The 15,420-nt window shown below is 43.8% G+C and overlaps 1 protein-coding gene and 1 long non-coding RNA gene across 2 annotated transcripts in view; one reads left to right on the plus strand and one right to left on the minus strand.

The window, feature by feature from the left end:
* The first annotated feature begins 1,375 nt into the window (after window positions 1-1,375).
* The window catches only part of Pla2r1 (phospholipase A2 receptor 1), a 111,561-nt gene continuing 97,516 nt past the window's right edge, over window positions 1,376-15,420 (plus strand). The window contains 1 exon segment of the mRNA XM_076866844.2: window positions 1,376-1,496. Coding sequence (XP_076722959.2) covers window positions 1,376-1,496 — 121 coding nt within the window.
* Window positions 6,070-10,142, minus strand: LOC143406800 (uncharacterized). The gene is made up of 3 exons (XR_013092299.1): window positions 9,968-10,142; window positions 6,556-6,643; window positions 6,070-6,328 (listed from the first exon to the last, which is right to left on the minus strand). It is a non-coding gene; the product is annotated as an uncharacterized LOC143406800 (long non-coding RNA).

The raw sequence follows: 15,420 nt of genomic DNA on the forward strand, positions 1-15,420 counted from the left end.
CTCAAACTACCTGGACGTAACCTAACTGGGCCTCTCCTTTTGCCATGCCATGTACCTGATGCCTCCAGTCCCAGTGCTTCTCAAGTCACACAATGCTGCAAAAATATCCTGGGGAAAATAATGCTAGCACCTCCTTAACCAACAGGAATCATGAGTCTATGGGTAAATGTTATCCCTTTTGTCCCCAGCTCTGAGGGTCTCGGAGGTTCCTATAGGAATGAGCCAAGATCTTCCCTATTTCACTGTGACCTTCAGTCTTGCTCCCTGCTAGGCATTTTCTCTAGGGCTGACCTTTTCATGGCACATTTACTAAGACTAGGTAACCACATCCTAAACATTGGTTTAGTATTGGCTGGTCATCAGCTGAGACAGGTCCTCTGAGATCCCACCATCATTTTTTTTTAAGTCCCCTTTTGCTTTCTTCCCTCCTCTTACATTTTAATGATTACTGTCAAGGTCCTGTTTGGGATAGATGTTATTTTAGTCTGTTCCCACAAGTATTAAGTACTTCCAGTGTTCTGGTTCTCTGAAAGGTTGCAGTTTGGACTATATTCGGGGTCATCCTACTCACTAGTAGTTTAGGGAGTAACTTTTGTTGGTTTGGGGAATAAATCATAGCAAATCACTTAACCTTTCTGGGCCAGGTTTCTGAGTTATAGGGTGACATATTTTTCTGGATAATATGGGGGATCAAAGGAGATGGAAGTAGAGGCTCTTTTAAAACTGAAAGAAGGTCAACAAATGAAATACCTTCAGTTTGTGAAGGATAGACACCAGCACGGGCCCCCAGGGGTCTCCAGTGCTCCACATTCAGAGCCTCCCAAAGTGCCTGCGTTCCGGGAGCAGCTTGGAGCAGCTCAGTTTCAGCTCAGCACCGAGGCTGCCAAACCCTCAGTGTTTACCCGAACCCTAGGCTTTGCAAACCCACATGTCACACTTCCTGTTCCCAGAGATTCTCAGTTCTCCCACTCTCACGTCCTTTTGGGCCTCCCGGCAAAACCAGAATGCTGCTAGGAACCCGAGGAGCGCTTGCACCCAGCAGCCTCACCCCTCCTCTCTCCCCACCCCAAAGGCAGGAATTTCTGGGATGGGCAGATGGTCCACTCCCTCTTCCTCCTCCTTCCCCGAGCCCCAGTGGGTAGGGCGGTGAAAACCCCGCGACTTTCCTCCCGCCTCCCAGCCCAGAGCCCTAAGTGCCTGCACACCGCGGCGACAAGGGGTGGTAGAGTGGGTCTCCCCGAGGTGCAGGGGTGGCGAGGCCCGCAGAAGAGTGGAGCGCGGAGGAGGCTGCGGTCCCGCCTCCCACGCCGCAGGCCGGGGAGCTCCGGCCCCAGCAGGAGCCACGAACAGAGCTCAGTGAGTCCAGTGGTTAGCGATGCTGTCGCAGCTGCCACTGCTGCTGTCCTTGCTACTGCTGCCGCTGCTGAGGGCGCCGCGGGCCTGCGCCAAGGGCTTGGCGGCGGCGCTCCCCCGGGAGCGGGTCCTCGAGTGGCAGGGTGAGTGTCCCCAGGGTCAGGGAAGCAGATGGACTCTCAGGAGCAGGGCATGATGGAGGGAGAAAAAAGGGGGCAATGCTGCGGGCGGGCGGGGGCAGCTGGTTTGTGTGGTGACTGCGTGGCTGCAGTTCCAATGCCCTGAAATCCGGGCTGTCCCCTTGCCGACACAGCCGGGGGTGCACCTGGCTCCCAGGGCCGCGCATCCCCAGGTTATCCACCCCGGGGTGCGGCAAGGGGCGGAACCTGAAATCCTTTGACTCAGCTCTGAGGGGGTCTCAGGCGTTCAGCCCAAGCTGCGATTGGAGGGTAGGAAAAGTTTCAAAACATAAACTTATTTTGTCCCCTCCCAAAGCAAGCGCGCCTCCTAGCCTCCTAGCCAGAGTGGTCCCAAACAGGCATTTCAGTTCTGCCCTTTGATGGGTGGGGTTGGGGGGGGCACTTCATCTTTACTAACTCTTCTCAGACCAGGTAGGGGAGAGGAGCTCTGTGATCCAGATGAATTATACGAGCTAGCACAAGTTTATTCTTTGCTTCTTAGTTTCTCTCAGTAGAATAATAGGGTCTGTGATATCCATGAACCACTGAAGAATAAGTTACCCCAAAACATTCACATGCACACACGGATCAATTCAGCAAACATTTATTGAGCACATACTACTGGTAAGACTAAATAAGGAATGCGTAAGGAGACCTGAAGAGAGGTTTCTAACCTGCAGGGATCCTTATTCAGAAATGGGCCGTCTCTAAGGTGGAGAAAAACCACATCCCAGAGCAAAAGGCTGAGCCTCATCTTCTCTGCCTTTGTGTAAAACAAGTTGTGATCAATGTCTGCATTTTTCTTTTTGCTTTGTCAATATATTTTGTATATATATATTTGAGATATTCTTTAATGTACTAAAATATCAAGACAGGCTGAACAACACCACTCATTCAAAAGTGGCCAAAGGTTAGAAATACTCTTACCTTCTTGGTTAGTTCAGTAAACACAGCTCCTGTGCATGCATTTAAGACCCCATAGATGTAGTCCATCCCCATGAAGAGTCTGCCATGCAGTGATTTTTCTCTTTTTATTTTGACATGTGGGATTTGCCTGAGCACTCTGTGGTAGGACAGAGCTCACATGACAGAAATTGGAACTGGGCCACACAGAGAGCAGGTGCTGGTGATCCTCTGAGCCAGAGTTAGCATGATGGGCTAATCCTTTCTATATGTGGCAGACCCAATTCCTGGCCTGAGATAGTTACAGGGTGCCTTCTCTTTAATAGTCAAGGGCACTCTGAAATCAGTACTTTCTGCTACCTTCAATATCTTGCAAGTGCAGTTTGCAAATCTGAAGGAGCTCCATGTAGTCAACATAGAGATTCTTCAGATATGAAAATGCTACTACTGGTGTCCCAAAGAGCAAAGAGTATGTAGTAATCGTCACCCACACTGACCTCCCAGACTCCAGTCACCTGCATCAGTGGGATTTCAAGTGTAATCCAGACAGGTTTAAAATCAAGATTTTATCTATATAAAGAGAGAAAAGTAAAGTCTTAGTATTGGAAAGGAAGTGAAACATTGTCCACTCCAACTGTACATTCTTTAGATGCAGAAGCTGAGGGTGCAGTTACTATGTAGTTAGCCATGTTTGGGGTGCCTCGGATTACCATTGTGTTCACTATACCACACCAATTCACCTTTAGCCACGATTAACATCCAAGAGCAACTGGGAGAAAAAAATTCACTCATTTTTGTATCATACCCTCTAATAATGGATATATACTAACTCACATCAGATTATACATATAGTATTTTTCATCTGAATTATTTAATATATATTTGTTGATTGATCAGGTATGTATTATAAGTATACCAGCCTTGGGAGACATGATAAGATTTCATTGTGCTGACTTTTCAATCATTTATCAATAATTTTGTATTCAAAAATCAATAGTTAGAATGACAAATAATAGTTAAGTTCATGCATTTCAGAGTCAGACTCTGAATTCAACCCCACTGTGCCATTTACCAGCTGTGTGACTTTGAGTAAGTTACTTAGGTTCTCTATGTCTTAGTTTCCTCTTTTGTAAAAACAGAACTAATAATAATGTTTACCCAAGTGTTGTCCTTTTGTTGCACTGTCACTGAGGCTTCTCCTTCCTCTGGCCAGTCCAGACCACTCTGATAAGTTGACAGCCCTGTACCAATTATTCATTGTTCTGAATACACGTACAGCACTGTACTTGGTAGGTCTGGAGCTTGTCTCCTACCTCTAGTTGGCTATACTAAGAGGCCATATTGTGTTTGTTTCTCTTTACCCAGAATCTGGTCCATTCTTCTAACAAATGCTAAAACTTGATAAGCAGAATGAAGAAGGGTCCAAGCATCCTAGTGAAATGTGGGCATAGTCATTGCTACAGGAAATTACCTGAACACAAGAAAAATGCTTTGAAGCCATGTTGGGGGTTGAATATCATAAATGTGAACTGAACCCAACCAAGACAGTAGGACAGTTTCCTCCAGCAATGCTCAGCTTGCCGGTGGCAGGAGTGTGAGGAGCCCCAGGCTCTATCAGGCCTGGGGACAGGCAGAGTAGGCTCTTCTGAACAACCAGTGAGGAAGGGGAGTAAGGATGTGGATGAGCATGAGGTCCGCATGCTTGGGCATATGGTGCTACGTAAAGAGAGAAAGTGAAATGGCAGGGATGGCAATTCTTGACATCTCTGCCAGTGGGAGGAGAGAGGAGCGGCCGGAGACCTTGACTGTTCCCTCACTATCTGTCAAGCACTATTTGATTTTACTGTCTTGATTTGGCTTCATTACTCATCGGAATGCAGGTAATTTATTTGGGAGGTGATTCTAGAAAGTATGGTAAGGAGTGAGGAAGGGAGGCAGAAAAGGGAAGCCTCTATAGGCAACTGGGACTCAATTTCATAAAAGACCCTCTGGAGCCCTGTGTGGATCTCCGTGGCCTCCTGAGGGGCCAGAAGCTGGGGTGTTTGCTCTCGAACTCCCCCTCACATTGAATGAGGGTCACTCCTGGCACCTAAGCCCCCTAGGTTTCTGGCCTTCCTGTAACACTCTCAGACAAAGTCACAAACTGAGCTGGGGTACATGGAACCGCCGGTAGGAGAGTGAGCTCCAGGGTAGGGGTGTGAGTCCTGAACCAACAGAACCTGCTGAGCTCCCCCATGTTGGGGAGATCAAATCATGTGTAGGATATGACACTGTCCCCCAAGAAGCTGAGAGTCCAGAGACAGAAGCAGAAACACAAACAGTTACAAAACAGAGCCGTAGGTGTTATAACAGCAATAAGCAAAGCCTAGAAGGGATGCAGAGGAGGGCCTGGCCTGAGAGCTGGACACTCACAAAGGAGCATTTGTTTCCCTAAAGGCTAAGTAGGTAGTTGCCATATGGGAAGAAGTGAGAGAGAGCATTCCTGGTAAAGCACATTTTATGTGAAAAAAAAGAATCATGTATTAGCAACAATGAAGTTCAGTGAGCCAAAAGATCCCATCTGAGCTCTTTTAGGTGCAAGGGGAAAAGTCCACTGAAAGTCACTGAAAGTCCCAGGATCTCAAGAAGACCCAGGAATAGGTTCTCCTATGTACTCAGGCCTCCTGGAACCTGGAAATTGGCCACTGGAATGAAGCAGCTACCTCCTGTTGCTCTCTCAGAGCTGCATGGTGGCTCCTACTGGTTCTTTCTGTTGTCTGGTTTCTTCTGCTTCTACTTTCAGGACCTCTCATGTGTAGCTCCCACCGCTTCCTGGGAAGAGTCCCTTGACTTCCTAGGAGGAGCTGGTCACACTGTTCCCAGCATGTTGGTCCATCCCTGTGCTCTACCACTGAATTAAAGGCTTTCCCATGGCTAATTGGCCATGGTAGGGATGTCAGCTGCACACAGGGGTGCTGCCTCATCAGCGGCTGTGGATGGGGTAGATCCCCAGAGCAGGGTCAAAATCAGGACAAGAAGCTGTGATATGTCTATATTTGGAAGCCTGAGAGAAATAAGGAAGTGAAAAGTTGAGTTGGAGGCATTCGTTCTAAACAAAGTCTGGGTGAGTGGATGGGGTACAGCAGAGAAGGGTCTCATGCATTTGGACAAAGGGGAACTAGATCACACTTTCAGGTTTAAGAATGCCATGGTCAGTTTGGGTTCTGAAGAGGGTAATCATGGAGGGCAACAAGACATCACCTGAAAAGTTAAAATTGAGCTGAGTCAATTCTAGTAGGAATGGCGAAGAGTCGGAAGTTTGGATTCAAGAAATAAGATTTAACTGGGCGCAGTGGCCCATACCTGTAACCCAGCAGCACAGGAGGCTGAGACTGGAGTGTCGCAAGTTCAAAGCCAGCCTCAGCAAAAGTGAGGTGCTAAGCAACTCAGTGAGACCCTGTCCCTAAATAAAACACAAAATAGCGCTGGAGATGTGACTTAGTGACTGAGTGCCCCTAAATTCAATCCCTGGGCCCCCAAAAAAGAAAGAAAGAAGTTTTAAAAGTAAAAAAAAAAATTCTTTATTAAGAAGTTACAGAATAGGAAGAGTACTGGTAATTCAATGGAAATTCCAGATTTTGGAGATGAACCCATTCTGGGTAGTGACCAGATGCAAGGTGTGGTTGTAGAAGTGGTCACTAAAGTGGAGAAAGAAGGTCCTCACAGCAGAGAAGTTCAAGGAACCAAACATCCAGAGCAGTATTAAATCTGGAGCTCCAGAGTTCAGAACTCTCTCTTTGGTAAGCCACAATAAGAAATATATTCCGTACCATGCACAATGGCACACACTTATAATCCCAGCAACTTGTGATGCTGAGGCCTGAGGATAGGCAACTTAGTGAGGCTGTGAGACTCTGTTTCAAAATAAAGAATAAAAGGGGCTGAGTGATGTAGCTCAGTGGTAAAGTGTCCCATACCCCCCCAAAGCAGTATATTTTACATGAGAACCTGCAAAATATATATACATATATATGTTACATCAGAACCTGCAATATACACACACACACACACACACACACACACACACACACACATACATATGTATCCGAAACAAAAATGTCCTTCAAAAAAATATCCTTACCTACTGTGACATGCTGCCTCTTTCCTACTCGATTCCATTCTGTTTTGCTGGTCATGACACGAGACACTTGGCCAGAGTGCTGAGCCATCTGTAAGAAAGTTAAAAGTTATAGGGTGGGAAGACAATAGAAAACCTGCTGCTATCAAAGTCATACCAAATGTGGAGAAGAGTGGTTCAGGACAGTGGGGACACGTGGCAAGAAAAGGAAGAGGAGATGGTGTGGGGAGAGGTATCTGAGAGGAGACACCCCCTTGGAGACAGCAGTGCCAAGCAGCTGTGGCCCTGCGAGTCCCCCAGAGCTTCTATTTCTAATACAAAGATTAAAATGACTCTCTTCTTTGCTCCTAATATTTTCTGACACTTGGAGAGTGGTTACTCTGTGTTGTTTTACTTTCATCCACACATTGTAGCTTCACAACAGCGAAGTAGGTAGTATTAACACCTCCCCTTTTACAGATGAAGCAAAGTTAAGTAACTTTGGAAAATTCTGTGGGCATACCTAACCCTTCTTCATCTGTAAAAGAATATGTCCTCAACCTTTCAGGCACTCGCTAGTTCAGAGAACCCCTGGCCATAACTATATGACCCCATGACATAGTTAACTCTGTACCCTGCTGCAAGACAGGAGCATATAATTTGAACTTGCTGCAAGAGGAGCAGGAGGTCAGCTCCTTGCTCTCTGTAACTCCTCCCTTTCCAACCCACTAGTTCTACATGTGGGAGTGAATATTTTCATAAAGCAGAAATGTGCAGAGCTATTGATTTATTTATTGTTCTAGGCAATTCCCATGTCCCTAGGCAATGAGCCATTCCCTTAATCTGGAGATTTGGAATTTAAGTAAAAGCATGATCGGAGAGTGGCTTAGCTGCCCTTCCTGGTGTGAATCACTCCAGCCATCTGGACATGGTTTCTGCTGTCTCTGCCCGTCATCTCTCAGCATCTCCCCACTTCAGGTTTTTTTTTTTTTTTTTTTTTTTTTTTTTTTTTTTTTTTTTTTAATCCCACCTTCTCTGACAGGCTTCTTTCCTCATGAACCTTTGCACATCAGAATAGATTTCCAGCTTTCCTGGTCCTTTTTATTCTTTCTCATTAATGTTCTGAAGTCTTTTCCCATTGGTGGTTGTCAAAGTAACTGACACCACACAGTGCACATTCCAGCCAATGACCAGAAAGGTTGAGCTGCAGGGATAACCCAGGTGTCCCCTCCGTTCCTCTTCCTTGACTAACAATCTGCTTATTTATCTCAGGTTTTCTGAAGTAACCATGCCTTTGTGTTACCTCTTCTGAATTCATCCCCATGTGGCAAACCCTCATATCATCTGTCAAAGTAAGATATTTAAGGGATTTATAGACACTTTCCTCCATTTGCTTTCAGAAATTATCCTTGAAAGCTTTTTAGGAGATACTCCAATACACAGAGAGGAACATAAATTTTATAGCTTGAATTGATCAAAATGAAAAGAAATATTATTGTTTATAAAATTACAAAAGAGCACCTTATAAATATTGTCTTAAGACATTTAGGGGGAAATATTTTATAAACCCGTCAAAACTTTGAGGATTATGATTAGGATTTCTGTATTGTGGGTTCTATGATACAGAGCGGAAAAAAAAAAAAAAAAAAAAAAAAAAAACCAAGAAGTCTCTGCTTTTATGTGTGACCCCATGACTTTTCAATTTATGATACTTTCCAGACTACTATAGTTCCAAAGAAATGTGTTTAAAAAGTTTTGCTATTTCTTATTTTCTGCCTTCTACTCTTGAGAAATTTTCAATGATGAAACTGTAAACAGGAAATTCAAAGTGATTCTTTAACTGTAAACATTTTCTTATTTTGCTGCTTTTTGGAACCATCCATGTTCAAAGTCACAGCTTGTTTTTACTCTCATTACCACTGAAGAACTGAAGCCACCTTTATCAAGATGCCATGACACCAGCTAGGTGCTGTTATGCAAGCCTATAATCCCAGTGGTTCAGGAGGTCAGAGCAGGAAGATTGCAAGTTCAAAGCCAGGTTAGCAATTTAGTAAGGCCCTAAGCAACTTAGCCAAGACCCTGTCTCAAAATAAAATATAAAAAGGGCTGGGGATGTGGCTCAGCAGTTAAGTGTCCCAGGGTTCAATCCCCAGCACACACACACATACACACACACACACACACACACACACATTATGTCACCAGCACTTATAGGATAGATGAAAAAACCAAGCCAGATAGTCTTCTAGCTTCAACTAGATCTACCCTAAGAGAAGGGCTCTGTAGTTCATCAAAGAATTTTTTGGTTTGTCTTTTATTTTCCACAGTGCTAATCATGTTCAGATAAGAACAGGGAGGGCTTCATGGGCATGTGCCAGCACAGTTACTCAGGGATTAGGGTTTGGTGCTCTGTAGTTTGGGCTCTTGTTTTTTTTAACTCTTGTCTTTGAACTTGTGTGCCTTGTGTGAATCTAACAGAATAATGACACTCAAGCCAGAGGCTTTGGGCTCAGTTCCACCTGGTAAAACCTTCCCAGGGTAGCTTCTCAGTTGCCGTTCCTGCTCCACAGTCACTGCTGCCTTCCACCCCGGAGGGCAACAACATTGCCAAGAGGTTTGGGGGCAGAGGCCTGGGGCCTGGGATTGGACACCCTGTGGCATCTCGGGGCAGGCTGCTGCATGCCCTGAGCTGGCAGCCCCACTTCATGTTTTGTGAGGACTGAGTGGGAGCCCATGACCTCTGTCCCATCCAGGTACTGAGTGTGTGCCGTCCTCGGTATTCACAGAAGTTGCAATCCCTTGTGGGCCCATGGGAAGGAGAAATTGATTTGACTTCCCCATGTCCATCCAGTGCCACGCATTTCCAATTTATCCTGGACCCTGCAGATCGTGTAGGCAGTCCAAATAAGAGGGATGGAACCCCCAAATATGATTTTGGAATGAGACCTTGTTAGCAGATAGGGTCTTTATAGAGGTAAACAAGTTAAAATGGGGTGATTGGAGTGTCCTAGTTCATATGAATGGCATCCTCATCAGAAGGGGAAACTTGGACAGAGAAACATGCATAGAAAGTAAATTCTGTTAAGAGACAGGAAGAAGACAGCCAAGGAGAGAGGCCTGGAGCAGCTCCTCCCCACCTCCCCTCGGCCCTCAGAGGGAACCAAGGTTGCCACTCCTTCATCTTACAATCCAGCCTCCAGAATAGGGAGAAAATTAATTTGTCATTGAAGCCACACAGTTCATGGTCCTTTCTTAGGGCAACCCTAGCACCAGAGATTATAATATGTCTACCACTAAAAGTTTTTTTTTTTTTTTTTTTTTTTTTTTTGCTGTTTTGTTTTAATTCCTGCCTAGAAATTAAGTAAATATATAGATATTTTAAATAAGTATATTCTCAAAGCAATTAAGACAGATAGCTCAGTGTAAACGCTTTTACCTTCAATAATGTTGTATTATTTCCAGACCTGTTTTGGTTGATGGTGGAGCTGTTTTCTGTTTTTGTTTGCTTTGGTGACCTAGTCTCTGTATCATTTCCCCCAAGGCTTTAACATGCAGGCATCTGTGAGATGTTGAACAATGTCTGTCTTCTTGTGCTTGCCATAACTCGGAGACTCCCTGGTGACTGAGATGATACATTTTCAACACTGTCTATAGGATAATAACAAAGCCACTGTGAATAATGGTTTTTTATACCAGCAATGTCTGTTGGGTACCTTCAGTTAAATAAGGCCAAGTGATGGGGGAATAGACCATAAGCTAAAAGGATGAAAAATGTTTTCCAACTAGGTTTAAAAATGCATTGCTAAGATAGCAAGTTGTAGCACAGAGCCAGGGACAAAGAGAGGGAGACAGGATGGATTGCAAGCAGCAAGGACAGTGTGAAAGGGTTAACCCTCCCACAGGGGGCTGGTAACAGGCAATTTGAAGCCTCACAAAAGTGCAGCCCAGCGGAGCTGATTAAGCTGGGTTTCATTTTTCCCACATGTGAAAGAGTATTGTGTTCTTCTTGGAACTTGGAGCAGTGATTTGGGGAGATTAGAGAGAAAGAGGAAGAGAACATGTAAAAAGATTTAGCAAGAGGGGTCCCAAGGGCCTGTGGAGCTGCTGATTATCCAGGTTCAGAAGCTGCAGGAGAATAAAGAAGGTTCAGAGTCAAGGACAATGCTAGGACAGGGAAAGAGAAGGATGTTCTGCAACAGGAGGAGGAGAGGTGGTTGTTTTGCTTTTGTTTTATTTCTGTTTTTGTTTGCTTGCTTGCATTTTGTAGTCCTGGAGATCAAACCCTACCACTGAGCTACATCCCAGCCCTTTTTTATTCTGACTCAAGGTTTTGCTAAGTTGCTAAGGCTGACCTCCAACTTGCAATCCTCCTGCCTCAGCATCCTGATTCAAGGAGATTTTTTTTAAGTACTTATGTAACTTTTTAGTTAATTAATAGAACGCAGTTGACAGAAACTCAAAGACTTCAGATTATTAATAGACACACCAAAACTCAGAAGATTTGACCTAAAATGCACATTTTGTGCAGAAAAGGGTCAGAAGGGCTGGAACACTTTTTGCTTAGTCCTGTGGATCTGTTCTTTCAAGAACCACGCAGGTACCACTTCCTGTAGGCATGGGAAATTCCTCACTTACTGGTTTGGAAAGTCATGTGAAGAACCCAGATTTTCCATAGCACTCAGCAGTAAGCAGGACTTGATTCTGCAGCTTACAACATCCCTTCATTGTTCACTGAAGGGGATGTGACAAACTCAAATCTGTGTCACTGGACAAGGGGGACACAGCTCCAGAAAAAGCTGACCACCTTCTGGTTACAGAGAGATGCCCTCCCCATGTCTGTTGGGTACCTTCCAGTTAAATAAGGCCAAGTGATGGGGGAATAGACCATAAACTAAAAGGATGGGCCCCGTCCCTGCCAAAACAGAAATGCTCTAGGAACAGCGAGAAAACGGACCCACTCAAGAGACGCTGCAGGCAGGAACTACGTGAGCCCAGCATGAGCTACATGGGCTGACGGAGTGGAGGAGGTTGAGCCCAGAGGACTGGGCTAGGCATTGAAATTGGATTGCAGCTTGTAAACTGTGGCTTCCTAATAGCTTGTCTTAAAACATTGCACTTGATGTGAACCATACACTTGAACTTTTCCTTTCAGTTCTCTTAACATAGAGCAGCACAGAGGCCAACTGTATGTACGTAGTTGGATTCAGTGAACTCCATCACCATGAAATTTATTGAATAGCAGGAAGCCCTTTGCTTGCTTAAAATGCCACCATAAAAAAATAGTATTTCTTTAGGAATTTTATTTTATTGTTTCAATTTTTATTTATTTATTTATTTATTTTTGTTAAAAGTGCAGGCACTTCATGGAGACCTAACAGTTCAAACCTCATCTTAGTTACTTAACACTCCAAACCTTCAATCAGCCAGTGCTAAGAGAATAGTTATCTTAAGTTGAAGACAGTATTGAAGGCAGGGAGAGGTATTGGAAGGGGTACTAAGTTCGCTTCCTAAAAGAACCTCCAGTTGGCAGTGTACATATCAAACTGTACTCTCAGCCCAGGCTTTAGATTCTGACATCTTGGCATTATAGAGATTGGCAGGCCTCTGACAGTCCTTTGAATACTTGAAGGAAAAAAAAAAAAAGATTCATTACAACTACCTTTCCAGAATCATCATGTATTAGTCAGTTTTCTGTTACTATAATGAAATAACTAAGGCTTGGACTTTATAAAGAAAACAGGTTTATCTGGTGAGTATCTTATTGCAGATGGCATCTTGGCCAAAATACATGTGAGAAGGAGATCCCCCATGGCAAGAAAGGAAGCCAGACAGAGGGGAAGAGGCAGTTTTGCATCTTTTCTATACAATCCTTTCACATGAACCAACCAGAGTCCCGTGAGAACTGCATCAGTTCTTTCCAAGGGCAGTCCCTCCGTGACTTCATTACTTCCTACTAGGCCTCATTTCTTAAAAATCCTATCACATTGCCACACTGAGAACCAAGCTCCCAACACATGAATCCTTGGACACACTCATACCATGTCCCAACCATAGCATATCCCACTCCACCCATCACCTAATCCACTCACCTCTTCCCTGTATGTGGTGTCTCCCTATTGGCTAGGTCTAACTGCTCTCTCCTGTTCTTTGCATCACTGATGCACTGACACCTTTAGTCTCTCCAGGTGGATCACAGAAATAGTCTCTAGACTCTTCCCCAAGTGTGCTAGGGTACCATCTCCTCCCACCTAATTTAGAACTCCTCTGGGGCAGGAGCTTAGTCATTCTTCTTTGATTGTCTTGGCACCTAAAACAATGCTGGGCACATAGTAGGTGCTCAGTAATGTTTTTGTTGAATAACCTCAGTCACGTCTTGTCCCAAAGCTCCCTTTCACCTGAAGAAGAATATACAAATTTTTGAATAAAATTCAAGTCCTTGCTGGGCACAATGGTGCATGCCTGTAATCCCAGAGGCTTGGGAGGCTGAGACAGGAGATCGCCAGTTCAAAGACAGCCTCAGCCAAAGTGAGGGGCTAAGCAACTCAGTGAGATCCTGTCTCTAAATAAAATACAAAATAGGGCTGGGAATGTAGCTCAGTGGTCAAGTGCCCCTGAGTTCATTCCCTGGTAGCCCCCCCACACACCAAAGTTCAAGTTCTTCATAAAATGATCCCAAACTACCTCTTTCTAACTTCACATTTTACTATGGTCAATATCTTTTTAAATTTTTATTTGTTATTTATTTTAGATATACATGACAGAATATATTTTGACATATTTATACAAACATGGAGTATATCTTACTCTAATTAGGATCCCAGTCTTATGGTTGCACCTGATGTGGAGATTCATTGTGGTGTACTCATACATGTACGTAGAAAAGTCATGTTAGATTCATTCCTCTGTCCCTCCTGTTCCCATCCCCCTTCTCTTCCCTTCATTCCCCAGATTGTCATCACCCAGGAGCTGATTATTTGCATCATTTCTCTGCGTTTGGTGACATTCTCTGTCCAGAATGTCTCCTCTGCATGATCTCTCGCCTCTCCTTCTAGAGATTGACACTCCCCCACTCTCCTGACCACTGTGACAAGGACAGGGATCTTTGCCTGTCTTGTTCATGAGTGCACCCCTGTCGTTACAAACATTAGGTCCCTGGTAAGCGTTTGTGGGATGAAAATGTGAGGCAGTTGGTGGATTCTCGGTTCTACGCTCAACTACTGCCTTTTACCCTTTATTTCCACCCCGTTGTGCTTTTATCTCTTAGTCAAAATACATTTTGACACTGAGTTATAATTTCTTCCATACATTTCAGTGATTGCTGGGGAGAGCATGGGTGGCACGAGGGCGTGCATTGCAACACAGCCCCCTCCACCTGCCAGGGTCCAGCACATGCAATATTAGGTACCCAATACATGTTGGTGGTTTGAAATTTCAAGTCTCCTACTTCAAAATATTCAACAACAATCTATACTAGTTCATTTTCTTCTTTCTAGCTTACAAATGAGTGCATGTCAATACAGCTATGTCTGGACTGAACATGGTCCTCACTGGGTATATGGGTCTAAAGCTTCTAGGACAAAATGGATTTGGTGAGAGTAAAAGAACGATTCAATTAAATAATCTTTCTAGTCCCATCCAGCTCTGAAGCTCATGGTTCTGGGTTTATGGGTAAAGTGAGTCTCCACACCCATATTCCTTAGCACTGTTCTTTCTTGTCGTCCCTGGAAAATGTGCAGACACTTCCCACGCAGAAAGGAGCCCTGTCCACCCCTTACATGATATCAGCAGAGGGTCCAGTAAGATGTCTTTAATTTTGGTCTGTTTTCTTGATCATGACTTTTATCACTTGTTTTTAAAGGGCTTATCTTGAGTTGTAATTATAGTATTTCCTTTAGAACAAATGGAACTTCCTTCTTTTTATTAACTAGGAAAATTTCCATGGTTTCAGAACAAATAGATACAGTTTCAAAGGACAGATATTTAGGCAAATAATTTCTCTATCTCTAACACCACATATAGTGAATGCTTATGGAATGAATTAGTTGATGAAGGAAATATTTTATTGAAATAATGTCATAAAAGAAATTTCGTAAACTTAAGTTTAACAGTTGCCCAAAGAAACGTTCTTAGCCCACTCCTCAGAAAAGTATGTGTTATCTTATGGTATGTTATCTATGGCTCCCACTAGAAGGAGCTCAGAAGTAGAAAGTAGGAGCCCTAACTCCCATGATTTTTTTTAAAGGATGGAAATTAGCTTATAAGTTACTTCTAGTAAATCAATCCTTCTTCTTCTCCTCCTCAACTTATAATTATGAAGGGAAGCATAATAACATTTTCCTGCAAAGAGATTTAGTAATTCTGGCAGTACTTCATTAATCACTTAATCAGTGTTCAAGCAGAACTGATGTCCTTGACATATATAATCAATCTTGATTCCTCCCACATTTGATTTTCATCCTTTTTGAAACCCAGCAACTATACACACTAAGGATTAGTGGCCCATTTCCACATTATAGTTTTGTTAGAGACAATTCATGTGCATATAGTAATAATCAGAATATTGATTCCTATAGTGGGTCTCCTCACAGTCTATTTGAAACACCCTTATCTTTAGTGGATTTACGAAGTGCTTAGGATCAGATTTTATTATAAACTTCATGGGAAATAGGCTCAGGTCATTCATTAGCTTAACATATTTGGAGGTAGCATGTTTATTTTTATAGGCAATCCCCAGATGCTTGTTTATGAAACCTTCTGAAGAACTTTTCCAAAGCTGCATCCTGCAGGCAGCTGGCATGGAATTGTAATGGTACCCCAGTATTAGGAAGCATGGACTGGGTTTGTCTCATATCTTCTGCTTTGGAAAGGCATTGCTTTCAGAGATCAAGG

The sequence above is a fragment of the Callospermophilus lateralis genome, chromosome 9 (genome assembly GCF_048772815.1).
Source record: "Callospermophilus lateralis isolate mCalLat2 chromosome 9, mCalLat2.hap1, whole genome shotgun sequence".
Lineage (NCBI taxonomy): Eukaryota > Metazoa > Chordata > Mammalia > Rodentia > Sciuridae > Callospermophilus > Callospermophilus lateralis.